At 39.0% G+C, this 27,827-nt stretch overlaps 1 protein-coding gene across 8 annotated transcripts in view; it reads left to right on the top strand.

Moving 5' to 3' along the window:
• PHF20 (PHD finger protein 20) overlaps positions 1 to 27,827 on the top strand; it is a 73,468-nt gene that overhangs the window by 18,513 nt on the left and 27,128 nt on the right. For 5 of the 8 annotated variants that reach the window (XM_068700683.1, XM_068700679.1, XM_068700678.1 and 2 more), the window contains 8 exons: positions 1,151 to 1,322; positions 1,502 to 1,586; positions 2,100 to 2,179; positions 6,010 to 6,397; positions 6,788 to 6,895; positions 8,312 to 8,488; positions 9,266 to 9,436; positions 17,284 to 17,562. In XM_068700683.1, coding sequence (XP_068556784.1) covers positions 1,151 to 1,322; positions 1,502 to 1,586; positions 2,100 to 2,179; positions 6,010 to 6,397; positions 6,788 to 6,895; positions 8,312 to 8,488; positions 9,266 to 9,436; positions 17,284 to 17,562 — 1,460 coding nt within the window. The remainder of the gene's footprint in view (positions 1 to 1,150; positions 1,323 to 1,501; positions 1,587 to 2,099; positions 2,180 to 6,009; positions 6,398 to 6,787; positions 6,896 to 8,311; positions 8,489 to 9,265; positions 9,437 to 17,283; positions 17,563 to 27,827) is intronic. The other 3 variants (XM_068700684.1, XM_068700685.1, XM_068700681.1) reach the window with 2 other exon arrangements.

Here is a 27,827-nt window from a genome sequence, read left to right on the forward strand (position 1 = left end):
ATATCTGCTGAAGGATTTCAGTTGTAGGTAACCATTCTTTTGGTCCGTATGTGATTGTAAAATAATACTCTGTATTGTATTTTAAGTCTCAATTCATTCTTTTTTTAGTTTTATTTTTAGTGTTAAGCTTAATCCTTTTGAAATGCCACTTTTTTATGCTCCTACCCCTTATTCTGTCTTCTTAAGCGTGATCTATAAGTGTGATTTATTAGGTAAAGAATACTTCTGGGTTTGAGTTTTTTTTGGTTTTGTTTTCCTTTAGGCCTTTGTTCCAGAATTTAGTGGGGTCTTGTTTTCAGTTATCTGGAATAAAAACATTGACGAGTAAAGGTTTTTTCCTGGTGCTATTACTGCAGAGGGAAAATTTCAATATTTGGGATGCTATTTTCAGTTGGGATAGTGAAATGTGCTGTGGTTCTGAAATACGTACTTAAGTTGCAAATTACCAATGCAATTAAAGAAATGCATAGACTGAGGTCTTCCTGATTAGAAATCACTGTGCGCCCTCTCGCTGATTCCTGTGCTTTCAGTATACCAAGAGCCTTGTTTGAAATTCCTAGGACTTTGAAAATGGAATTTAACTTTAAGAACCCAGAACTTAAATTGGGTGTAGTGTCTACATTAGACTTATGCAGTTAAACTGAAGAGGCAATTTATGACACATGTTGATGGGTATCTCTGGGAGAAGTTACTGTATTGACCTTCAGATATTGTTAAGAGGGAGCTGAATCTATCAATTTTGTGTACATGTAAAATTTCTAGGTATGGGGAAGGCTTTCTTGACTTACTGATAACTAGCTATGTTTTCCACCCCAGACTAGAAACTCCTCAGTTGTCTTCTCTTTCTGTAACCAGTGTTTGCTTTTATGTTGTTCAGTTTTGGGATTCATTCTGTACTGAGCTCCAAGTCATCTGTAGCATTTTTACTGCTTATATAAGCAATAAGTGAAATAATACTGAGAACTTAGAAACTAAAGGTTGTTAGGTACAGTAACATGGATCCCCACCACACCTGGTCAAGCAGTCTTCATCTGTTTTGCTTTTGATCATGCAGAAAGCAATCTGCACGTGACGTTTATGCTGTAGTTAGAGTAAGCATATGGGACATCTTTGTTCTTAACTGAAATATTTTAATCTCTGTTCTGTCCAGGTATCCAGCTCATATTGAAGAAATTGATTATGAAGAAGGAAAAGTGCTTATCCATTTCAAACGCTGGAACCATAGATATGATGAATGGTTTTGTTGGGACAGTCCTTATTTGCGTCCCTTAGAGAAAATACAGTTAAGGAAAGAAGGATTACATGAGGAAGAAGGGTGTGCAGTAAGTAGAAAATAAAGGATATTTGAGAATGTGAAACCGATGTGCTGTTGTTTCATTGCCTGCTGTATAAGCTTTAGGGCTTATTTTAAATACAGGAAAGCTAATTGCTCTGATGTTTTAATAAAGGTGTATATTTCTGTATTTCTAAGATGAAAACACTTTTAAATACTGTCTTGTAGGGTTTTCATATAAATGATCAGGTGTTGGCATGCTGGTCTGACTGTCGCTTCTATCCAGCCAAAGTTACTTCAGTTAACAAAGATGGTAAGGACTCACTTATGTTTTTGTCATGCTTTTTAGTAGTACATTTATAGTTATGTGCCTTTTTGGTTAAGAGGAGAGAGTACAGAAACAGAAAGCAACTGGGACTTTTTTTTTAATTACATATCTTAATCTGTCATCAACTCTTACTGTAGCCTTTTGTCCTTCTTATGAACGAAGAACCTTCTGGGTTATCTAGTCAGTAATTGCTTTGAGTGTATATTTGGAGAAAGTTGTTTCTGCCTAAATTTATAATCTAAGGGGTGTGTGTAATTACAGTAAAACTGATGTCATAGCTGCAGAAACTCTTTACAAAGAGACTTACAAGCATAGTCATGCTTCTTTTTGAGTATCAATTAGTATAGACTTGTTTTTGTGCTGTGCTTTCTTTCCATTGACTGTACCTTGTAAGATCAAGGAGAAAAAGTGTCCAGCTTCATTATTGGAGCTGTTAGTAGATATTCTGTTAAATAACTTCTGATCTTTAATACTGTCTGCTTTGTTTTCAAATTTTAGGTACATACACTGTGAAATTTTATGATGGTGTAGTTCAGACTGTCAAAAACATTCATGTCAAAGCTTTTTCCAAAGATCAGGTAAGTAGTGTGTTCATTCTAATATTCTAAAACAGTTGATGCAAGTAACTAGGTTTGAACTATAAAGTACGAAATGAATGAAACTTCTCTATTGCTAAAATACACCGCATTTGAAATGAAATCCATTAAACTGGAAAGGGTATGTAGATTTTCACGGCATGTTCTACAAACTCTCGGGCTCATGTTCTCATGAATACGCTTCTTGAACTAAAGAAGTCGGTCTCTAGACAAAAATTTGTCTAAAAATCCTTAGCAGATTAAGAATTTACATATTAAAACTAGTGGCGGGATACTGGAACACAGTTTGAGATGACTTTTGTGATTATATATACTTTCCCAAGGGATGGGAACTTTGAAGTGAAGGGAGATTATTTATTCCCAGAGTAACTACTAGATTATCTTGGGACCTTTAAGGAAGTTGTCGAGTAGTTTTTCATTCACAGCTTTCAAAAGATGTTTTTCCTAACCACATTCTTCTTCTGAGGCTTGGCTGTTCTACTATCCCGTCACCTGCTCTGTTCTGTGGGTTCAACCTTCAGCTAGCAATGGAAAGTATTAGTGGGCTATTTTAAAGATCTTGTCCTGCTCATGGTGAGAAGAAAGAAGTTGTTCCTATTCAGTTTTCATGTGGATACTTTGTAGGAAAGGGTGACAAATTCTGCTCCTGTTTAACTAAGTTAAAACTTCTAAGTGTGTACCTCAGAATAACCTGTATCAAAAAAATGGTTTTGTGATCCTGCCACACGTTTCTGTGGTGTAGTTGTAGCCTGTGTTTTTAGTCATGTCCTTTCCTTTTTTTTTTTTGGGGCTCTCAAGTTTGAACAAAGAAATTGCATCTCTCCCTCAACACATACCCTAAATGCAGATTCCAATAATGAACTACTAATAAGCAGAATTTAAGTCTGTCACTACTCTGAAGAGACATGCTGCTGCTTTGGTGACATGAGGGTCTGTCTGTTCTCCCAGGCAACAAGCAATAGAATGAAAGGAAATGGCCTTAAGTTGCACCGGGGGAGGTTTAGGTGTTGGATATTAGGAAAAACATCTTCACTGAAAGGGTTGTGAAGCATTGGAACAGGCTGCCCAGGGATGTCATTGAGTCACCATCCCTGATGGTATTTAAAAGACGTGTAGATGTGGTGCCTAGGGACGTGGTCTAGTGGTAGACTTGGCGATGCTAGATAAATGATTTTAGAGGTGTTTTCCAACCTACATAATTCTGTGATTCTGTTCCTTGGTCTGTTGATTTGTATATCTGCCAGACTGGGAAAAAATATTTCAGACTTGCCACAAAGTGCTCTTTAGGCTTTCAAATGCTAATAATTACGCCTGATTCAGGGTTGACTCATACTCACAAGGGAACTACCTTCATGGCCATGAGAAATATTTCTGCCATATTTAACCTTAAATACATGAAGATGAATGATCTGAAGAGAGATTCTTCATAAAAAGGACAAAATATTTTGTCTCTTATCTCCTGTAGGTGGTTTCTTGTGTTTCTATATGGCTGTAGATAGGTTTTGCAAGGAATAAGTTTGCTTCTTTTAACCACTGTCTGGGAAGCTTTCTTTTAACTTGAGAGATAAGTTATACCAGAACATTTTGTTCTGTCCTTTAGCGTAACAAAGCATAGAAAGATTTACTTCTGATCGTGTAAACAGAGCTCTAATAAAGTCCTTAAACAGTTGATCTGCTGGAGAGCTCAGGACTCAGTTGTGAATGTGAGTTCCCTGAGGTGTGGATTCAGATGCAGCACTAATGCAGCAGCATGCTGCCAGTGGAATGGAGTGGTCTCGATCTACAGAGGGAAAGGCTGTAGCCATGAAGATGCAAGGAGCTCATGTCTTAGCTGTTCTTAAACAAACAAAAAAAGCCCACCTGGTTTCTGAAGGAAGTTGCATGAACTGGCCTTCTTTTCTATAATAACTACCTTTGTTTCTTTAATTCCCTCTGAAGAAGGAATAACATGTTCCATGAACAGCGATAGTGAAATACTTATAACTTGCACAGAGCGATAGTATTCATGCAAGGACAGACAGCTTTTAAGAATTCAGTAAAACTGAGCTAATTCAAGAGACAACCATAAACACAGTAAGTTTAAGAACAGTTTAAGATAGTTTGTGTTGTGGTACCTCTTTTTATTCATATCAGATGGTTCTGTGAGTAACACAACTAATGAAACCTAATGTCTGAGGGTTATTTTTTGAGTGAGGTATTTTTTTTTTGTTTGCTTCGGAGCTTTTGTTTTTAAACTGATATGTGAGGTTTCCATTGAAGCTTCTCCTACATTTGTGGTATTCAAGGAATATGCAAGAAATTAAAGCAGTGGTTAAAGCAGTGCTCAGGCACTAGTGCTTTTTCTTCATGAGATGATGACAGAATTTCTTCTTTTTGTCTAGCTGTTGTTCTGATATGCACAGCAATTTGTTTTCATGTTATAAAAAAAATAATAAAATAAAATAACCAAACTGTTTATCACCTCCGCTGAGTATGATTGAAATCATGTCATAGATGGTGGAACAGATGTTTATGTTCACCATTTTATTGTATCAGAATTGTTTCTTAGGACTGTGATCTGGAAATGGCAATCTTAAAAGGCACCAGTTCATGTAATCCACGTACCGATAGGAAGATAGGGGTGGGAAGAGGCAAGCTGTATTATCGTACAAGGAATTACTGAAACTTAAGTGTATTCTCAGAATTTTGTGTAATTCAAAATAGCTGTTCCACTTTCTTTTTCCCAAGTGGTATTCAACCTTTTGTTTGAATCAGCCTTCAGTTTTTTCTAGTCTTCTCTTCCTGACCTCGTGCCTTGCTGTGCTATGGCTGGAAAGGAGTCTGGTTTCTTGCTAATGCTTCAAGATACTAGGTAACATGAAGAGGGAAGTTAAACTAAAAGCAGTGTTGACATGTGATCAGATGTAAATTACTGATCAAGGCTCAAAATTAGAAAGCTTCTGTTGATCAGAGCAGAAGTGTTCGGGGATGGCCTGTAGCAGGAGCATTGGAAGGAGGTAACCAGCATCCACCCACCATTTGGTGTTGGGATGAAACCCAATTGCATCATGCAAAGGGTGTTCAGTAACAGTGAACTGTTGATACAGGGGTGTTCTTTCTGAGTTTGTGCTGCTATATCACAGTTATGGAACAATGAAAAGTGCAAATGAATGAATTGAATGTTATCAGTAGCTTATACTGGACGGGGACTAATAAAGCTTTTGAAGTTTAAAGTCCTTAGTGTTTTTTGATTGTTTCATTTTTAAATACAAGCATGTAGAACTTAACATCATGCAGATGTTGAAGTTGGTGATGTCAGTTGCTTTTTAGATGACTCTACCTAACGCATTTCATAGCAGTGATGATGGCAACCTAAATACTGTTTTATTTTGAGACACTTTTGTTAAAATATGATGACAGGTCTTGTATCCAGGTGATTGAAATGTTTGTCCTTGTCTGTGCTCTTGACTCCCACTCCTCCCTTGGTGTCCTAGGTAAAGTTTAAGTAGCACTGCACAAGCTGGCATACAACTATGGAGTTGATTACTGGCCCTAACCTGCATATGAGAACCAAGACAGAGAGAGCCTCAGATTAATTCCTTTGACAGTTCAACAGCATAAGTTATACTGTCCTGTTAAAGCAGTGTGTCCATGCTCTGTTGGTTTTTGAACAGTTCAACTACCTTTTAAGTTTTTAATCTGTGGGTTACAACAGAACATATGCCTTTATTATTTGAAAAGCTGGAAAAAGTGCAAGTCTGCTAAATACAAAGGTGGGGGGAGGACTTTCAGGCTGCAGCAAGTTAATTTTTATATTTCACTCTTTATTATAGAATATTGTGGGTAATGCTAAGCCTAAAGAAAGAGGTAATGAAATTCCATCATCTCCTGAAAAGCGGGAGAAATTTAAAGAACAGAGGAAAGCAACAGGTAATGCAAAGAAAGACAAGAATGAAAAGACATTAAAGACTGAGAAGAGGGTTAAGCAATCTGATAAAGAAGGAAAACTGATAGTCATCTCAGAAAAAGGCAAGGTCTCAGAGAAGAATATATCTAAGAATGGAAAAGAAGATAAAGAGAATATATCAGAGAATGATATGGAATATTCAGTAGATACACAAATTGAGAAGAAGCCTGAGAATGACAATGTAAAGAGTACCCAGGAAAATGTGAAAGAAACTAAACGAAAACGTGGAAGACCACCAATAACACCTCCAACAGGTATGTAGTTGAACGTAAATGTATATGCCATGTATCAGAAACCCTTGTAAACTCACTTACAAAGAAAACAATCTAATTCTGTCCACAACCTAAGTATCTAGAAGTCTTCAATTTTCTAAAAATTCAGCTTTGGTTTAGGGCAGCTGAGAGCATACTTGTTACTCACATTTGGAGTTCTAACGGTTTGGTTGGCGATTATGAATATTACTTGCCTAAATCTGTGTTAATAAAATATGCCTGTAGTAGGATAAATGCTTGTATGTAGACTGAAAGCCACGGGATACTATTTATGTAGGTCTAGTATTTTAAATTGCAAGACTTGTGAATTTATGTTTTAAAGTTTCCCAGCTTTCCATCTAGTCAACTTCTGTTCTCTGTCTAAATATGTAGAACCAAGCTCTCAGACACTGCAGCCAATAACTTTGGAGTTGAGACGTCGGAAAATACCTAAAGGAGGTGAAGTTCCTTCAAAGCGTCCTAGGGTTGAAAGAAACTTGTGTGAGTGTTTTTTTGTTTTGAACTCTTGCAGTATTTGTACGTATAAGCTGAAGTGGAGAAAGAAAGTCTGTGGTATTAATCTTTAACTGTGATATCTGAAATAGAAAAACAGGTGCTGCATTTCCTCTTAAATTGGCTGTTCACGTATAACATCGTTATGCTGAAATTAGCTCCTAAGTCTTGAAAGTTTGGTTTGGATAGAGAAACCACAAGCTGTCATTCTTGACGGATTTCACAGATGTAAGGGAGGTAATAGTTATATTGGCTCTAATACTTAAAAGGTTACAGAAACCCTTCTCTAGGTGGAGAAACTATTCTCATGGAATCAGAGAACTAGAGAATAGCTCAAGTTGGAAGGGACCCCCAAGGATCATTGAGTCCTCCTCCTGGTACCACACAGGACCACTAAAAATTAGACCGCATGGCTGAGGGCGTTGTCGAAACACTTCTTGAACTCTGGCAGGCCCACTGGAGCCTGTTCCAGTGCCTGACCAGCCTTTTGGTGGAGAACCTTTCCCTAACCCCCAGCCCAACCCTCCCCTGTCCCAGCTCCAAGCCGTTCCCTTGGGTCCTGTCGCTGTCCCCAGAGAGCAGAGCTCAGCGCCTGCCCCTCTGCTCCCCTCGTGAGGGAGCTGCAGGCTGCTATAAGGCTTCCCCTTGGCCTCCTTTTTCTGGGCTGATCAAACCAAGGGACCTCAGCCGTTCCTCCTATGTCTTGCCCTCCAGACCCTTCACCATCTTTGTAGCCTTTGGACACTTCGTTTGGATGTTTTTAGTTACTAGATGGAGAATTTAACACATTGCTTCGCAAAGCGACTTTAATCTTAGATAAAAATTCAGATCATTGCAGTCTGATAGCTTCTACTTTTAATATTGTATAATGACATTTAAGGAACTTGAATGTGTTGTTGAGAAAGAATATTACTATAGAAGATGTAATTGTCTGAACAAGGAGATGAAGATCTGAGGAAGTCACTCTTTCCCTTCCTTAAGACCAGAAGGCATTAAAACTTGAGTGCATGCACGCTACCACTTTAGGATCACAGTTGTTTGTGTCTGAATTGTCACATCTAACTTCTGGTATTACTTACATTTGTGGGATGGTTGCTTTTTAAAGCAATGTTTTATCAGTAAGATAGTGATTGTTATCTTAAATTTGTTAATAAAAGAAAATATTAAGAGATGTACAAAACAGGCTTTTCTCTGGATTCTATACTTTTTTTTCTATAACTGTTGACATAATCATAGCTTTTGTGGAGAGGCCTAATCACTAGGGCTATTTGGCTTTTGCTGTTAAACTGAATCATTAAAAACAATTAAAAACCCTCACTGGGAGGAAAATGATCTTTCAAGTTGGCTACTGAGCTATTCAGTAGTCCTATGCCTTCATAGTACCATCAGATTTCTCTGTTCTAGCTCAGGAAAAATTGAAGAACTCTTCAGATAACCATGAAAAAGACCAGATCAGGAGGCGGTCTTCAAGACTCTCATCTAGTGTTAGCCATGAGATTTTAAATACAGATCAGGTCACAACTTCAACAGAAATTCAGCCTTTGAAAGATGCAATATCTAACCCAAAGGAGCCTGAGAAGGGTAAGCAGCTTCCTGGTATACTCTGGATTTGGTATAGAAGTCTTCTAGTTGCAAGCACTGTATTTACACTTGCATAACCTGTAATCTGCATTTAAAACCCAATTTGAGTAGCAGTGCAGAGTAAACTCAAGGAAAGCATATTTTAATCTCTACTGCCTTCGTTGTTTTTTGTTTCTGATTCCCTGTCCATCAGTAACTCTAGCACTTACCTTGCGTGTAGGGTGCTTTTCCAGCAGAGAGATAACTGGCTGGATCCTTGGCTGCCTTGAGAGGGAGAGCTCCACAGGTTGACAAAAGACTTACAGGAAAAGTTCTGAAGAGATGCAGGTTTTGCTTGCAAAAGTGAAGTAATTACAAAGTTTTAACATTCTTTTGATCGGAGAAGTAATTAAATTGCTAAACTTAAAATTTAATCCTCTTGAACACTAAAAACACCAACCAAGATGCTTTTATTTTTGGACTGGTTAGAAGTAACGCTTTATTTTTCTATCTTGTCCTTTACTGCCTTTCCCTTTCAGGGAAAGTTCTGACAATGGTATGAGTAGACCTATCCCACCTCTCTGTAATGAGCTAGTAGTCTGTTTTTAAGCAGCTTTTGAATTCAGAGGGTAGATGCAAGTGGTTGTGTTGTAAAAGCTTAATTTTGTGTTAATAAAACAGCAGTATGATCATGGGTGGTTGTTTCTCTACTGTAATATGACGAACACACATTGTTTCAGAATATGCTTTTGTGTGCATTTTACTCAGTTTCCTCTCTTTTTTTCCCCTCCCTTATAGTCCAGTTAGATGTTCCCGTTGAATCTGACCAAAGTTTCAGTGAACAAGCATCCCCTGGAAACACATCGCATAGCACGGTACTCAGTACGGATGCCAGTTTGCAAGAAGAAAAAGCGGAAGACACTGAGTCTTCCTCTGCTGCTGTCGGAACTCAAGAACCTTCTGCTACAGGTTCAAATTCTGATTTTTTTGTTATAATATTAATGCTTTTCTTAAGTCAACTAAGGGCAGGTCCTTCATGCTCTTGAGTGTGACTAACAAATAATACATTTGTGTAATGCTAACTATGGGGGGAAAATTTGTAATTTTACTCCTTATGCACTCAATTTTAATCTCTTGTGAAAGCTTTGGAGGTTGACAGGTTTGGAGGTTTCCAAAAAGCAGAAACCATACTTTTTAAGTGATGGGATGTAATATTTCTAACATGTGAATGGTGACATTAGTTGGGTTGTTATTTATGTGCTGCAGTGTGTCAGAGTGCTGACGTGGGGGAACCTCAGTTGTGCAATTCTATGCACTCGTGTTTTGGCCTCTGTTACACTTAAACCCTAGAATATTCAAAATTTTTAGTGCAAATGTGTGAAGTAGTTCAAACACTTCAGTCTTTCTCAATGTGCAAATCCTGTTATTTTACCTTAGAAGTGTAGTTATCTTTCTTTTTCAAATTGAAAGTTCCTATATAGGCAGTAAACTACGTCCAAATATAATGCTGTCCTATGATTATTTCCTGGAGCTTAAATATTCTTATCCCCAGCTAATTGGGAAAACTTCAACTACAAATTCACTAGTTTACACTCTATCAAGAAAGCTTTAAATTAAATGGACCAGAGCATTTAGAGGAATTCAGAGTTGCTTAGCATTGCTAGAATAACCTCTGTGCTAGCTTTCATCCTGTTTGTTCTTCCAAACTTCCTCTCCTGCTTGCACATCCTCTTTTACCCACCCTGTACAAATGTGTACAGCTGAAACTGTACTAATGAAATTCCCTCTGTTTGCCACTGATAACAATAGCATGTGCATGGGAAGTACATGGGTTGTCTACTAATATTTAAGTCTTAAAGTTCTTTTGATCTTTGTTCTCTTAAACAGTCTGATGATACATACACCTGTTTTCTATGGTATATCCAGCATCTTTTCAGTTGGTATGTGTTGGGCATGATCATTTTGCTTCGTGCCATAATGTGTAATCACAGAGCTATGGGGTTAGTGGTCAAATATTACTTCAAAAAAAAAAAAATTGCCTCTTGGAAGGGCTTCTGTTTTTTAACTTCAGTACTCATATAGCTTTTCAAGGAGTTTCCCAGTATCTTAGCTTCAAATGTCTACAAAGTCAACGTAGTATTAAAATTTGTACTAGTGTACATGAACTGGGCTGTTGCTGTAGCTGTATGCTTGTTTTCAGGGATTGCTTTTTAAGGAAAAAAAAAAAGGTTTTGGGATCTGTAATTCATCAGTATGTCAGGTTACAGCAAACAAAATACATCTAGTAAGTGTGAAAGAACAAATAGACCAAGACTTCGTACTAAAATATTCTGTGTGTATTCAGTGCTGATCGGGGAATCTCTTCCTGTGGAACAAACTTTAAGGAATTGATTGACAGACTTAAGGACTCCAGGAAAAAACTGCTGGTGTTTTAGTTTGACTTTCATACATGTTCAGCTTGAAATCACAGGTGCAGTTTATGTTCATCTTAATATATATTTCTGCTTGAACTTGCATACTATATGTTGAGGTGAGATGCTGTATTTTGTTGGGGAGAAAGTGGGGAAAATAACTATTTGTACATTTGAAACGTAGTGATACTTTTCGGTTTTAGCTTTTGGGGAGCTTAACTCTGGCCCCAGATAAATGGGGTAAGACTTCAGGATAATGCTGATGTGCAACTGAACCATTGATAATTCAAGAAACTGTGGTCCCTTTGGTTATCTTTTGCAGTTACTACTTTAGTTTTCCCTTTGGTTTTGTATTGTGTATATTACTGAGCACTTTGTCTTAAATGGATGAGAATATCAGCTGAATGCATAATGCTTCAGTGTAATTCACACTGATGTGATTCATGAGATGTGGGCATCTCCTGAGCTAACTTACTTGGATACAAGGAATAAAGCTGGGGTAACAACTTCTAGTTTGCTTCAGTACCCAGAGCCTCCAGTATTGCACTCTTGACGTTCACATTTCTGTAAGTACTTGAACTAACTTGAATCCAGCTCACTCAAGAATGTGCTTGCATTGAATTGTTGCCTGAAGTTCAGGAGTGGTGATGGTGTCTGAAAATCCACGTTTCTGAACATGGGTTTTGTTTCATTTAATTAAAGCCACCTCACTAAACATTAGAAGCTCCAGATGTGTGTGGGTAGACATCCAGATATGGCAATCAAGAGTTGTTATTGGAGAAACTTCTTAGGGATGTGGAGCGAGAATTGCATAGGGTGCATTTGAGTAAAAACTGTGAGTTGTCATAAAAGAAAAATTCATAGGTTTCTATATTTAACTAACATTAAAAATGTTACTAGAGTGAGTGGTTTGTTAATCAGTAATTTTAAAATCCGTAGATCCTATCAGGGCAAATCTGTTGTTACAGATTAGAATTGTGTTATCGTGTACATATTACAGGCTTACTTTTGGCATTGTGTTTATATACTCCACTGTAGATGACAAGCATGATAGGGAACAGTAGTGCTCCAAACACTAATAATTGAACGTCAAGCAGTTTATGTTCTCATACTTGCGGGTGTATTCAAGAGTTTTGGGGTTTGGAAAGAAGTGTTCTGTCAGAACAACTGATACAGGTGGAAAAAACGGGCATTTCTTACATGCAGGGTTCTCCTAAAAAAAAAAAAAAAAAAAAACACATATAGGAGTTAAGGTGAAAGATAACTTTTACTTAGAATAGTGCAAGCTTGTAACCCAGTACTAACTTTGTCTGCGGGCTTCAATTCTAATCATTTGATGGGAACTCATCCTCTTTTTGTAGGAAAATACTACAAAATATAAAATTAATAACCCTCCTTTTCTTCAGTGTGTGGTGTTAGTTTTGTTTTGGCATGGGTGAATGATGGACCCCAGCAGTACTGGTTTTAACATGCACGATGTATGAGAAGAACAAGGTTGATAACATTTCAATATCAGCAGTTTTTAAGGGCAAAAGTGATTTAAGAGTGCCCAATTACTGGTCAGTAGATGATTCAAGACTTAGAGTAGTTGCAGTCACAGCAGATGCAATTGGCAATGTTTACATGCTTGTTATCTTTTAAAAGGTAATGTGTTCTAGAAGGCAATACAGCATTTTGTCAAAGCTTAATTTCCTTTTTTTTTTTTGAATTTTCATCAAAATTCTCATTAAGTTAATTATATGAAAAAAAAAAACCACCATTCTGCTGTTTTTTGACTCCCCTAGTGTCTAGGGATTACAACTGGTGATTTAGGTTTTAGCTAAAGCAAGTCATGCTTCAAATAATGGGGTGAGCCTGCTGGCAAATTCTTATAGCCAGTTAATGCTCCATTTCATGTATCTGAAAGCAGCCTTAAAAGCACTCTATGGCAGTTGGTGTAGCTTTACTCTCAAAAATTGATTTGACTTTAAAGGGGAGCTCCCTTTGCTTTCCACAGATCTGCTATCGTGTTTGTGTTTTCCAGAACTTGAGACGACTTCACATGCGTAGACATGCATCCAAGGATTCAATTTATCTTGTACTTACCATGTGGTTTTCTAATTTTGTCACATTTAGCATTGTGTTTCAGTTAATGGAGAAGCAGCAAATATTTCTATCCACGTAGAGAGGACAGCTGCATATCCTGCAGCTCACCTAGGTAGGCTGGTATTCCTTCAGGGTTGTGTAAAAGCTGTCATTGTAAACATAAAGATGGAGTATAAATGGAAGTCCACCAACCTTGCTAACTGGAACTTTCTTACAGCTAGACACAGTGATCTGGAAACAATGTTAAAGGCTTCACTTGCACTTTGAGAGGTTTAAGTGCACCTACCTGCTAGCCCCTCTGAATGCATATTGAGGTTTGCACGTTGAGTAGTACACTGGGCACTTGCCAAGCTTTTTGTGCATTGTAGACATCCCTATTTTTATTGTTACGAATTCAGTGCTGACACAAGAAGAAAGTGGTAAGATGAAATAGTCTTAAGTAGTTCTTCCAATGTCAAATAACGTTTCAGGCTCAAAAACCAGAACTTTCTGCTTTCTGTAGCTGAATGGTTGCTGGATGTGCTGAAGGTGCTTAATGCTGTTCTTACCTAAAGTAAGGTGAGAAGAGCAATCAGGCAAGGTACTTTGTTTCACAGTTGAGGTCTTGGAAGACAGGTTTTGGGAAAACTAAGGAAGAAGCATAGTTCGAGTGCTAAAATGGTGAGCAGGAACACTTGAGCTGAAGGAGAACAACAGAAAGTATCAGAAGAAATAAAAAGTGCTAAAGAGGAAGTCAGACCAGTGGTGTAAAAAGGTCCAAGGCGTGGTGTAAGGAGTGTCAGCTGGGCTAGAGGTAAGGCTGTGATTAAAACCTGAGCTGTTGTGGGACTAGATGTATTCCTAAAGGAACTCCCAAGTGGTTCGTGTAATTGAGGCTGACTGCACTGAACTGACCGACAACAGTAGGCCTAATAAGCCAACTTCATGTTTTTATGATAGTTGGAAAAGTCAGAGGCAAGTTTTTTCATCACAACACAGAATCGCTGGTGCAGTTAACTACAGAATACATAAAATTTACATCTGCAGTTCAAGAAGGGTAACAGTAACAAACTGAAGAATCATGAAAGTACCAGATGGAAGAGACTTAAGTTTAACAGCAAGCAAAGGAATAATTTGTTTTTCTCTTAATATTTCTTTGGAGAGTGGGAGACAGAGACTAGAAGTCTCATCACTTTAAAAAGCAATTTGTGAAGATCTAATGACTATACACTGCAGTAAAGGCAAGCTTCTAACTGAGAGGGGAAAAAGCTCTTAAGTATTCTGTGCACTGCTGGCATTTTGGGATGCTTTACCACTGCCTTGTAGAAGATTCTCAAAGTCTGGCAGACCTTAAATCTGGATTCTGGGCTGCTGCCACACATTCCTCTCCCATCAAGAGTCAATTCAAAGAAGGAATTTGCGGAGAGGTAGTGGAGAGAAATCTCTTGTGGACTTAAGCTTCTACATGGTGACATTTTACTGTAAACTTACCGTTAAATTTGTCTTAAAGCTTGTGTCCTTTGGATAATAGAGTGCACTGAGAAGTGAGGTAGGCTGCTGAGCTGAATGCTGAAAAGATGTTTTTGTCTGTGCAGTGAAAGTTAAAGGAGACACTGTTGTTTGTTTGACCTTGAGTTTGTGTGATTAATAGTGTAGTGTTTAACTGAGTACCAGGTAAAGGTTTTTAACTTTGTTTAAAAGCACAGAAGAAACAGCGGGTGGGAGGTTTATCATTAAGATTTCTTTGTAGACAGAAGAAACATGGTATGTTCACCTTACTAACCAACCTCCTCTGGAAAGGCAAGTGCCTGAAAACTTGATGCTAATGATGCAAAACTGGCCTTCTTTCAATAGAAACCAATTTTAGTGCTACGTTTAGTGAGCAAAAATTGTGTAAGAATGAAGTGTGATGAAGAAGCCTCAGCTGATGCTTAGCTGGGAGTATAGCCTCCTTAAGGACTCCCCTGAGTGGCAGAGCTGAGCCTTGGTTTTGTACAGTTTCTGGCAGCAGGGAATTCTATAGTCTTGCAAAGAAGAAAGATGCCCCCAAATGTGGTGGCAATGCTACTAATATAAGCTTTGTTCTGAACTTTGTGTGATTGTCCGTGGTTTTCATTTCTCAGAGTAGATTCCTTTTGCACATTGCAGTAAGTTTTATTTTTCTTCTTTCCTTCCCCCTACCCCATGTCTTTGTTACCTCCTTGTTGCTAAACTTCAGCTGACACGATCCTGTGCTCCTCTTCTAACTTTTAGCTGATCATTTAGAAGCTGTTCCCTGTGTCTGCTCAAGAATTTGTCCATCCCAATGGAAGGAAAGTGCTCCAAGCTTGGGTACAGAGCTCCTGACAGGGCCTCATCGTGACAGCTGTGTGATGGTATAACAGCTTCCCTTGTCATCTTCATAATACTTGTTAAATAAATCTTTGGGCCCATTTGCCCCTTCCTGCTGTAGTTAAAGTTTCCCCATCTTAATGCTAATTAAGTTGAAGCAAGTTATCTTTCGTTGTCCTGAATGCTGGTTTTTAGCCTTACAGTCAAGAGAACCTGTCTGCACTTGCTTTCACTAAATTCACCAGCCATTTCATTAATCAGTCCCAAAATAATTTTCATTCCCTAAGAATGCAGCTTCTAATGGTGCACAGTCTATTTAGATTTTGGTATTGGCAAGCTTCGTCATTCTGCTAGTGTGATCCAGTTGTTCAGGTTTGTTGCAACCTTACTACCCTCATTGCTTGAAGCAGTTTCCCTGTCAGGATGTTCTTAATACAACTACACCAAAATGTCTTTCCCGTTCTCCTTGTGAAACACCTAAAAGCTGTATCTTCGTTTCTACCATTTTCTTCTTTCTTTTAATCAATCTCATGTGCATATATGAGTCTGTTAATCTTTCTACCTATACCAGTCTCCATAGTACTGTTCCCTGTTTTTCCTCCATGAATAACTTCAAGTTATTTTTTTCCCATGACGTATTTAAATTGAGTACACTTCAGATAGCTTTCTAGGGTGCTTCTTACATATCCTTCAAATATGCAACTCAGTGGAATTCACCATTTTTGTTGCTACATGCTAAACATTTCTGAATGATCTGTGCTGTCTTGCATCAAATTGTGTTGATGCTATCTATAACTCTCCCATTCAATCCGTTCCTGTGTACGTGTGCTTGTAAAAAACTAACTGCTCTTGTTCATGTTTGTAATGTTTCTGGGTCCTTTGTGCTCTCTTTCCAACTATTTTCAATGTAATGCTGTGGTACACAACGTGTTAATGAAAACTTTTAGGTTGTATCACTGTTGCTGGGTCTAGGTGTTGTCTTTAAATGCTTCTTCCTTCTTAACTCCCTGAGTTTGAGAATACTCATAAATAGGGAAATAATGTTTTAGTGCTGGCAAAACAAATGGAAAATTTATATTTGGAAACTGTTTTGTAAAAACGATACCTCCTTTCATACGATTACTTTGTCCTCTGGTTGGTGGTTATTTGATGCTGGATGTATGCTAGTGATGGATAATTGCCCTGATCTCTTGTATCTGTTTCCTATTTGCTGCCTCTCCTGTTTTATCAGATGCAGAGACTAGTGACAGTAGTCTGATTTACTGTTAGTTCACAACATTTGTGTTTCATAGCAAAAACATTAAGTTTCTAAAGTCCTGGGAGAAGGAGCAAGAACTTAACAGGTTAAATTGAGGTATACCCAGGTTGCACAGTAATGCTTTCTTAAGTAAATGCTTAAAACTTTCTTGAGTTGGAAGACTTGCCTTTTTTTTTTTTTTTGAGAAACCAATTAACTGTAGCTTCTAGGAGATGTTCAGAAAAATGTTCTGACATACTGTTTATTGTTCCTTTGTTGCTGAAAGTAATCAGACTTCAGTGGTCAGGAAAGGCATCCAGAAAGATAGGAAAGTAGTTGAGCTGAATTGTTTTCCTTGGAAAGTGATTGCACCAAAGATGTGAACAGTTACAAACAAGTAAATAATATACTTGATAGAACAAAGTGTATGTTTTAGTTGGAATACTGAAGATTATAATTGTCTTATATCTAGAGTAGCACTATATACAGTGATACTAGCTGTTGGGCAAAGGACTCATAGAAGCAAAATATCTAGACAGTAAGTCATTCATAAAAACACGAACATTGTGACATGATTTTAGGAGCACAGTAGGGCAGAGTTTTCCCTTAAAAGCTATTGATCTTAACAGCAGATACAACATTAAAGTTGTTTGTTTTTTTTTAACATTTCTTAGCTAACACGTTTTGAATGCATGCCCGTTTTTTTTAATTTTGGAAGCCTTTTGGTAAATATAGCAAGTGCATGGGGGAATTTATCTGTTTTGTTCTTACAGTAACAAAACCTTTTAGGAGAGCAGATTTTCTTGCACCAAAAAAAAATGCAACTGTTGATCAAGATCACAAGTTTAAATGCAAGTTTGTGGACTGTTCAAAATCCTTCCGCAAAGCGAAGTTATTGCATTATCATATGAAATACTTTCATGGAGTGGAGAAAGCCACAGAATCACAGCAGAACCCGATAAAAAGACATATTCAAACCAGAGCTTCTTTGGCTTCTGAAAAAGCTAATCAAGAAAGGTCAAAAAGAGGACGGACCTCAACTGGTTCATGGTGTAAGTATCTCGCTGATCTCTTCCTTTTCTTTTCCTTTTTTACTTATTTATTTTTACTTTTAACAGCAGCAACAGGGAGGGGAAGCAGAAAAGAACAGAAACTGATTTTCTTTCAGGCCAAAGGAGCCTCCTTACAGCTCCCTCTTGTGTATTTCTTTGTGGAAAAGTATAATGATACCTGTAAACATCATGTTTTAATGAAGATAAACTGAACAAATTCCCTCATCTAGAAATATGGATCATGTACTATAATGAAGTGACTGTATAGCTTCTCTTATTTCTTTGTAAAAGCTTATTCAAGTGTTAAGCCTCTGTTTCTTCTTCAGAACTACAATCCATGGAGTTCCTCATCTTTTTCTTCCTTCCATTTTTGACAAATGCCTAACTAGTGTTACTGTAAGACTTCTTTTGTCCTTTACTGTACTAAGGCAACAGCCTGGACAATTCCATCTCTCTCTCTATTTCTTACTTGGTCTTCACATTTCACAAGCGGACTTCAAGAATATAGTATACTAGTGTAGGAATCTAATCCCTGTCTCTGCTGGACCTATGGGGGAAAAAAAAAGCCAGTCTTTAACAAGTGCAGTTGCTAGAGCTGTGCTTGAAAGATCCACATGCAATTGACAGTGGAAAGGGAAAAACCTTGGGGGGGAGGGGGTGGAAATCAGAATTCTTCATTTATAACTGATAACTGCTTTGCAGTTCTTAGAGTTACGTTAACTTCTGCTTCACAGTTTCATTCTCTGAAGCACTTTGATCCTGGTGTCTCGAATGCTTCAGTGACAATGTGGGTGTACCTGGGAACTGCAGTGGTGGCATCGACGATGTGTCCAGACTTTGTTCTTGTGGGCTGCTTTCTCTTTGTACTGCAGGCCCATAAGGATTATCTGTCTTGTGTTCTGACTGAGACAGTTTTATAAAATCCATCTTTCTCTTTGCTGAATTCCCTGGTACTTATCAATCATCTTTGCACTTGATCTTTCATTAGTATTCTGTATAGTTAAGAATTTCAAAATCTTGCAAGCTAGTAACTGAGTTACCAGTGTATGATAGCAGACTATAAAGTGCTTTATTTTGCTTCATGTCTGCTTTTCATAATGTGTCTGGCAAATATTTTTCACTGGAGATGCTGCTTCCTGTTCCTAACAAGATAGTGTAACTTAACTTACTGCTACTAAATGTGAACTTCTATGCCCCAGATGCTTCTGTAACTTGAAATAACACAAAGGCATAAGATTTAATTAATTAGAGGCACCTTTTCTTTAAGTGTTTTTATACTTGTTTATAGAATTGTTTTTATATGTGTTTATTATATTCTGCAGCTTATACGAAACTGAATTACTGCCTAGAGAAAGGGACCTGGGACAAGTGGTTTACAAAGTGTGGCCACTAACGCTGCAGAGCCATCAGAGTAGGCTTCTTGCATAGAACCATAGAATGGCTCGGGTTGGAAGGGACCTTAGAGACCATCTAACTCCAACCCCCGTACCATGGGCAGGGATGCTACCCATTAGATCAGGTTTGCCCAGGCCCCATCCAGCCTGGCCGTGAGCACTTCCAGGGAAATGCATTTCAGGTGTTTTTTCATAGCAGACTGCTATTCTACTTTTTGAGGAGCTGTAAAATTATTTCAGTTTGAAAAATTGTTTTCCTGTGATTAGTTTGAGGGAACTGAGTAGTGACTTGACCCTCTCGTTATTCCCTTTCCCCAGGTATATACTGTTGGTTTGATGCCGCCATCTTGGCTGCACTGGTGGGTAATTTTTTGTGGTACTAAAATCTAATAATACTTCCTTATATTAAATCTCCACCCCTTTCTTTCTTCATTTGGGAGTGGGTATGTGTGGTTCATGGCATATTCCTGCAAGTAGCCCCTCGGCTGTGCTGACAGCTGTTGACTGTGAATCAGCACTGTGGTGGAAGTTGGGCAGGGGAGTTTTCACAGTCACCATCAGAGACTTCTGTTGTGGAGCTACTGGTTTTCTTCAATAAGGAGAGTAATTTTACATCACTTATGTCATAACGTGTCCGATTATTAAGTGGTGTGTTTTTTTAGCCCAAATTTTTAATTCTTAATATTCTTCCTTTGCTGGTACCAAAAATTCTGAAGTGGGGTTAATGGGATTTATGTTTTGTATTCTGTTCTCTTGTCTTTTTGCAAGCCTCTTTTCTGTTCTTAAATGCCTGAACAGGAAGACAGGCTGCTAAGCAAGACCTTTTTAAAAAGATGTTTCAGGATGTATTGCTTAGTGAGAGTGCAGACTTTCAAATGCATAATTAGGTATGGTACACAGTGAGTTTACTTTATCATCTTTACGATTCTTTTGTGAGCATTACAACAAATTCTCCTATTCAAAGTGTACATATTTAAAAAAATACTTGAATGTCCTATTAAAAATGTCCTTTTCGTAGTACTTTGCTTTATTAGATTAAGAAAAGGTGGCAACTTCTAGCAGACAAGACTTTAGAAATTAGTTTTGTTATTCCAGAAGCTTGCTTTAGATACTCTTGCTTCAGAAGCTTTATGTTTTAATCCTTGATCCTTCCGAAGTTTCATTTTGGAGTTCTAGGAATGTTTACTGTTTTTGCTACATACTATATAAAAATAAACAAAAGGTTGGAAGTGAATGGAAAAATACTTTTCCTGGTTCTGGAGTTCTAGGAAATGATGCAATATTCAGAACAGTTGGAAAAACTTGTTGTAGTGCTTGAAATTAGAATTCTGACACGTTGAAAAGAAGATGGATGTAAGCGGTCTTCATTGACTGTGCTTTCGGATGCATGAAGAGCAAATATAAGTATTTTGCACAAAAGTAGAGACTGAAATTTCAGTATTTGAACTGTTGTAAATCATGCCATTTGCCATTGGCTTCAAAATTTAAGTGAGCTAGTAAGTTTAATGTTAATGTGATTCATGCAGTCTTCTCCCTGAGAAGGAACTTGCCTTGGCAGTGACAAATTTGACAGATACCTCTCTAAATTCTGTAGTCAGTTTTCATAGAATCATAGAATATGCTGAGTTGGAAGGGGGACCCACACCGAGTTCAACTCCTTTCCTATGAAGGAGAGGAACGACCTACTAGAGGGGAATGACCTACCATTGCCTAGTTGGTATTTCAGTTTTTCCTTGACTTGTCTGAACAAAATAAAGCAGACTTGAATGGCTACTGGCACATTCGGGCAATACCTCTTTTTATCAGGAGATATTACCATTGTCATGAAAGAACTTTTTTCCTAGCCCAGAGCTATAATGCTTAACTCTGTGAGGATTGCTGCTATTTGGCCTTTCAGGAAAGAACTGTCTTCTGTAGAACAAGGTTGTTGATTTCATGTTTCCCTGGGCTATAGGAGTTGTGGGCATTTGTACCCTAAACTCCTAGGTTGCAATCTAGAGCCATATAACAGCCCTTCTGTTTAAAAGGAGAAAAAACTTTGGAGTTACTTGGTGATTGCTGTAGTGAAAGAAAAAAATAGAACCACATTCCATATTCAGACACCTTAACATAAAGTAGGTTTTGCTTTCTCTTTGTGGTCACAGCTATTTCTCTGCACAATCGCTTATACTTCGCTATGATAAAATACGTCCTTTTCTACCATGAGTCATGCTCTACAAACATTTTATATAAATTTCTTCATATGAAGATGTCAGCTTGTTTCAGGTATCTCTGGCCATCCTATTGTATGTAAAATACCTGCACAAGGTTTTAGTGTCTGTTGTGTCCTGACTCAGGCCTCTCCAAGGTATTTGGACATCCAACAAAATTCAGTTTATGCCCTTGTGCCAGGGAGTGAGCTGAACAACTTTTCTTGAAGTCTTAAAGTCAACTTGTGGCAAAGTTCAGTGCTTGAACTGCTGATACACTTCACCTCAGACCTTGGAGAGGCTTCATACTTCATACGTCCTGAAGATCTGCAGGTAAATTCTAACCTTGTCAGATGTAAACACGTAGCACAGTTTGAGTGTATATGCAAGAAAATCCCACCAAAACCTTCACTGAGGTGGCTGGTGTACTCATAATACTCTTAATAACCACTTAGTACTGGCCTGAGCATAACTGTTGTACTGGCAGAAACTTCATCAGCTGATAGATACCCTTACCCTTACACTCCTAAGACAGCTCTGTTGAGGTGTCTTGCTTTGAAGTTAGAACTGCTTTTGAGAGCTCAAAAACTCCTTTCCGCACTGAACTGCGTTTTTTGGTATGCGTGTATCTAGTCTGGCATGTTGCTACCAGTGCTGGCCCTGCTGTTTGTCTTGCAGTGAGGCACAAAAGAAAGCAGAGAACCAGCAATTAGTATTTTAAGGACCATAAAAAACTTGAGCCCAGCTGAGTCTGTGAAAGATAGTTGTAGGGGAAAAAAAGAAGCATGAATTTTGTCAGTGAGTTTAAATTTTTGTACATGGTCCAGTTGTTTAAAAAAAAAACTCACCTACTCAGTTAATGTGTCATGTTAATTGCATGAGTGTCTTAACATCAGGAATACATATGAAGAAAGAAGGGTCTTGTCTTCACTCGTGATAACGATGAGGTCCTAACTATGCATGCAGAAGGAACAGGATGGCAAACTTGCTTTGCTTAAACTTAAAAGATTAAATTTACCTAAGTCATCCGGTTGTGGTGACAACTGTATAGCTGTTAATGTGGACCACTGTCACAGAGCAGAGTGGTTTTCAAGGTGATCCTTTGGTGGTGGGATACCCTTTGCTAGTAGGAAGAATGTACATGGGTGCCCTACAGACATAGGGTTTGTCACTGTGGGAGATGGTGAGGAGCTTTGTTAACCTTGATTTCTGCAGAATCACCAGTCAGCTTTGTGGCTCATCTCAAGATACAGCATAGAGTTTGTGGAGGATGGCTGTGTCAAATTCTTTAGCTGTAAGTCAAGATAAGTGGTCTTTGTTATTGGAAACATGAGTGGATGTTCTCAGCAAATGATTTCACAGCTGTGTATCGTGAATATTGTACAACAGACAACACTTGAGGAATTCAGTCTTTTTGCTTCCTGTGGATGTTGAATGTTCTTCATAAACCAACATCTGACATCTTCTGTTACACGTGAAGGCTGTTGTATTGCTTGTTAACTGACGTGTAACATGTTCAGATCTAAGTCCTTTTTAAGGCTTTACCTGTTCAGTCTTCGTGGCTTCTGCATGGCTGAGAAGATTTTATTTCTTAGAAACTAAAACAAATACAGACCTAAGATACTTCACTGCTTCCAGATCAGTTCCTCACATAGAGGAGGGTACTTCTCACAGGCTTCGGAAAGCCAAGTCTGCAGGATAAAGGCCTGAAAGAACCTGCTGGAAGAAGGCTGTGAGCAGTTACAAGCAAGCCTGTGTGTTGTTTGTTTTTGTTTTTCTTTTAATGAATTTATCTCCTGTTCCTGTTACTGTTATTTAGGTTCATCTGAACTAGAAATTCACCTGCTGGTGTTCCCTTCCAGTGTCGTGGTTCAAGAAATGTTAAGCTATTCAGTACCCTTGCTCTGTGTCAGGGAGCTGTTGTGCTCTATTTGTAGAGAATCATATAATTCTAATAACTACGAATATTTGGAATCATGGAGGGATTAAAGGGTACCACTGCCATCCAGCAGGACCTCAACAAGCTGGAGAGAGTTGGGCAGGGAGAAACTTCATGAAATATAATGAGGGCAAGCGTAGAGTCCTGTCAAGAACAACCCCAGACATCAGTATAAGCTGGGGACTGCACTGCTGGAGAGCAGTGAAGGGGAGAGGGGCCTGGGGCTTCTGGTGGACAGCTGGATGACCATGAGCCAGCACTGTGCCCCTGTGGCCAAGAAGGCCGGTGGCATCCTGGGGTGTATCAGGGCTGTGGTTAGTAGGGCGAGAGAGGTTCTCCTCCCCCTCTACTCTGCCCTGGTGAGACCACATCTGGAATACTGCATCCCGTTCTGGGCCCCTCAGTTCAAGGACAGGGAACTGCTTGAGAGAGCCCAGCGCAGAGCCACGAGGATGATTAAGGGAGTGAAACATCTCCTTTATGGGGAGAGGCTGAGGGAGCTGGGTCTCTTTAGCTTGGAGGAGACTGAGGGGTGACCTCATTAATGTTTATAAATATGCAAAGGATGAGTGTCAGGAAGGAGGCAGGCTCTTCTTGGTGACATCCAATGATAAGGTATGGCAATGGGTGCAAGCTGGAACATAGGAAGTTCCATTTAAATGAGACAAAACTTTTTCCCATTGAGGGTAGCAGAGCAGTGGGACAGGCTGCCTGCACATGTTCCTCTGTGACCTGATCTAGGCGTTCCTGCTCCAGCAGGGGACTGGACTAGATGATCTGTCAAGGTCCCTTCCAATCCCTAACATTCTGTGAATATTTACTTTGATTTTGATCAAGTTGAGCATTATCAGGAATGTGTGGAAGTTGTAGCTTAGATGATACATACCTGTGTCCTGTCTAAGGATGAAGTGCAGGTGTCTTCATCAGAGCTACACAGGCAGCTTTAGGAAATGCACGGTCACTGGAGCACCTACTAGGGTCTTTATGGGCATTGTGTCGCGTTAAAGGGGTGTAGCTGATTAACCGTTACGGGCCCGGTTGGATTCAGAGTACTGAACCAGTCGGACATTCACCAAAACTGGGGGTCCGTTCGGACATTCACCAAAAACGTATTAACCACCTGGGGGTCCGCTCAGACATTCACCAACAATGCATTAACCGTCTGGGGGTCTGGTTAGATTCAGAACACTGAACTATCACGGATAACCACCCTCACCCTAGTTGCATTAATGAGAGCTATCACAATGCAATCAAGTATGGTTTATTACAGCAACAGATAATCAGGTTCTTTTGGATTGCCGGTGATAGTGACTATCTGCAAAAGCAAGCTAGTATGCATGAAATACACAGGTGTTACAGGTGTTCTAGGTGTGGGTTCTAGGTGTGGGTTCTAGGTGTGGGTTCTAGGTGTGGGTTCTAGGTGTGGGTTCTAGGTGTGGGTTCTAGGTGTGGGTTCTAGGTGTGGGTTCTAGGTGTGGGTTCTAGGTGTGGGTTCTAGGTGTGGGTTCTAGGTGTGGGTTCTAGGTGTGGGTTCTAGGTGTGGGTTCTAGGTGTGGGTTCTAGGTGTGGGTTCTAGGTGTTACAGGTGTGCAGCCTAGAAATAAACGTGTTAAAAGGATCAAAGACTCTATAGAGATTTATAAGCAAATATTCAGATCTCACCCAAAGGCGTCCCAATGGGGGGGGAAGAGAGGCTCAGCCCGTCGACTGATCCCAGGAGTCAGGAGGTCCTAAGGATGTTGTATGTCCTCGGGATGGTATCTCCCCTGACGATGGTATCTTCCCTAACATCCCCTCTCTCTTGGGCCAATTTATATTATTTTCTGTCTTCTAGGTGGAGCTTGAGTGGCTCTAGTCAAGCACATCTTAGTTATGATTGGTGTAAAGTTTTCCCATTTCCGTTTAAAGTAATAGGCTCTGAGAAATTCAGGGCGCATGCTCAGTGAGGGGTGGTCGCACCTTGGAAGCGGGTAGCTTTTGGGATGGAGGTGTGTTTTGGTATTATAATGATATTATAATGAGCAAAAAGTACACTAGGGTACAGCATTTGTCAAAACATGACAGGTCTTTGGCTTAGGGTGGCAAAAAGTGCAGCTTTGTGCACAAGAACAATCGAGGCCCCACCTGATTACAGAGCCTAGCCGTGGTGTCTCCACTCCACTCTATGCTCCGTGGTGTTCCTTAGGGCTAGCACACCAAGTTTCCCCAGCGCGATAGCATCTAAGGTTGGGAGCCTAGGGAATGCTCAGATAATGCAGTTATGCCCTACCCTGAAAGCCTCTTCAATGCTGTACCTTTTCCTTAAAAGTGTGAATGTTAGTTTTATTTTCCTAGTTACTTCAGGCATTTACACCACAGCATTGTTCTGCTTTTACTGCAGGCTTACGGTATAGATATGGGTTGGTTCTTGGTAGTTTCAGCTGACTGATTACAGGGATGAGTGCTCGATGGAGAAGTTAGCAGCAACAGAACTACAAGGTGTGTGTGCAAATATAGTGTTTTTGCTTTTCTCTGTTGGCTTTTCTTGAAATTGCATATGAGGAATTCCTGTGATGGGGAAGAGACAGGAGAGTAGGAAGCCTTTTAGGAGAGACTCAGAGAGGGAGGAGCATAAAAGCAGATGGCACACTGCTGTCAGTGCTAAAACAAAGCCTGAGGTTGCTGAATGTGTGGGTTTTAATAGCATGTTCGTAAATGCAAGTTCTTAGTTGTGGTTGTTACGGTAAGTAATTGCTCTTCATTCTTTTGGTGGCCAATTTAAAAATTGGCCTGCTTCACGGAAGTATACTTTTAAATGTTGTTTTGGGGTGACTTAATATACTGCAATCAGAAAGTTTACAAGTTTGGGTCTTCATAGCACAAGTTTAATCTTTACGTTCCCAAAAGTTTAGGATGACTTTCCATATTTTTAATCTCATCTTGTCAATTTCGGTCACAGCTCCTGATGTGGATTTCAGAGTACTCAGCAGTCTTAGACCCTCTACGCTTTTCTATTGATAGAACAAAAAGTATTTCAAAATTAACATGTTGATAACTATTTTTGAAGAAAAATACATCTGACATATGATAGGGTACCTTTAGACTACTCCAAAAGAGTGTTCATGGTAGCTGAAAAATATTACAGGAATGCATTAACCTATGTGTGTTAAAAGATGCAATAGTCTTGGCAAAAATCTTCTTAAATTTTTACTCTTACAAAGCTAGAAAACACAATGCTCTTTTGTTCCCTCAAGAGTCTGTGTATGCAGATCTCAGCCCACAGGAAGCCTTTTTGTGGGATCAAGGTGGCTGCAGAATTTTTCAGATGTTAATTTATGAAATTGAGTTTGGCTCCTGGGAGAAAGGAAAATAAGGAGGCCTAAATGAAGGTCCTAGTCTGAATTTTCTTTTCCTAGTCTGATTTTTTTTTTTTTTAAGTTCCCTGAGATGCTGTTGTATAAATATTTTTGGAACTTAAAGCAGGCAGAATGGTAGATAGTCAGGAATGCTTCCCTGGCTTGTTTATGTGTGTTTATGTTTATGTGTGTGACTGCCACAAACCTTTTGCCTTTCAGAAAGTTTGCTAGGATTGTGTTGTTCCCAAACAGATAAGGTACCATAATCTTATTTTTCAGCTACTGTGTACCATGGGAAAAAGTTTTTTGTTTGAACTGATGACTTACTCAATTCACTGTTTGCAAAGGTTCGCAGAAGTGATTTCTGTTAGTGAGAAGTCCTGCAAAAATAGACTTGTATTTGAACAACAACAAACTTCTTCCTGTTGAAAATGGGAAGCTGTACATATTATCATGGTATATTATCAAGGAGTATCTTCAAGGAAAATTCTTCATGGAAGAAACGTTCAACATCCTATAGTGTTGTAGCTCTTCTGAGTTCAGTAAGCACCCAAGGAAAGGCAACAGGGAGTTGCCTTACTGGGCAGAAGTCACCATGACAGTCTTGTGGAGGAAACTTGGACTCTTTGTCTCTTTTCTCTCTTCTATTGTAGCTGATGTAAAGCACTATGGTAAATGACTGAAGGTTAACTAGTTGGTTACTAAAATTGTTACGAACACCACCTGCTCTTTTTTTCCTGAAGTTTTAATTAACTTCAGTGTGGGAGGAGGATCAGGGAGAAAGCCATCAGACAGCCTCAGGTTTTGCTGGGTATTCACTGGTTCCTTCAGCCTCAAGAGATCTGCTTGATTCTGAAAGGGACATAATGAGGTGTCTTAATCTGCCTCATAGCTCCAACTTGAAATGTTGGTCAGGCCAGAGTACTTGATTCCACTTCTCTTAAGTATGCTGAACTTGGACTCTTCTGTCTTCAGTCATTTTCAACTCCTGCTCACGGTTATTTAGAGAGGCTTCCAAGTGAAAAACCTACTGACATGCAAGTCTTCAGACCAGACAGAAGTTGCCTTTAGTATCCAATTTGAGATTCTTATGATGATAGAATTATACATTCTTGATGACAATCAGCATTCTGTCAGCTTGGCTACTGGTTCTGTTTGACGAAGATACTTGATGTCATACTTCAAAGTGGCAAGAAGAATATTGCAAGAAGACTTGATTTAGTAGTAAATGGAATCACAGATGAAATTGTCTATCTCATGATTGTATGGATTTTAGGTAGTGATACTGAATTCTTGCATCTCTCTCCTGGCTGAAATGCTGTTATTTCAGTGGTATGTACTTTAAAACTCCCCTTCCTTAGATATGCAGAGCTCCTATATGCTTGTTACAAAGCACACTTCTGAGAAT

The sequence above is a fragment of the Anas acuta genome, chromosome 16 (assembly GCF_963932015.1).
Source record: "Anas acuta chromosome 16, bAnaAcu1.1, whole genome shotgun sequence".
In the NCBI taxonomy this organism is placed as follows: domain Eukaryota; kingdom Metazoa; phylum Chordata; class Aves; order Anseriformes; family Anatidae; genus Anas; species Anas acuta.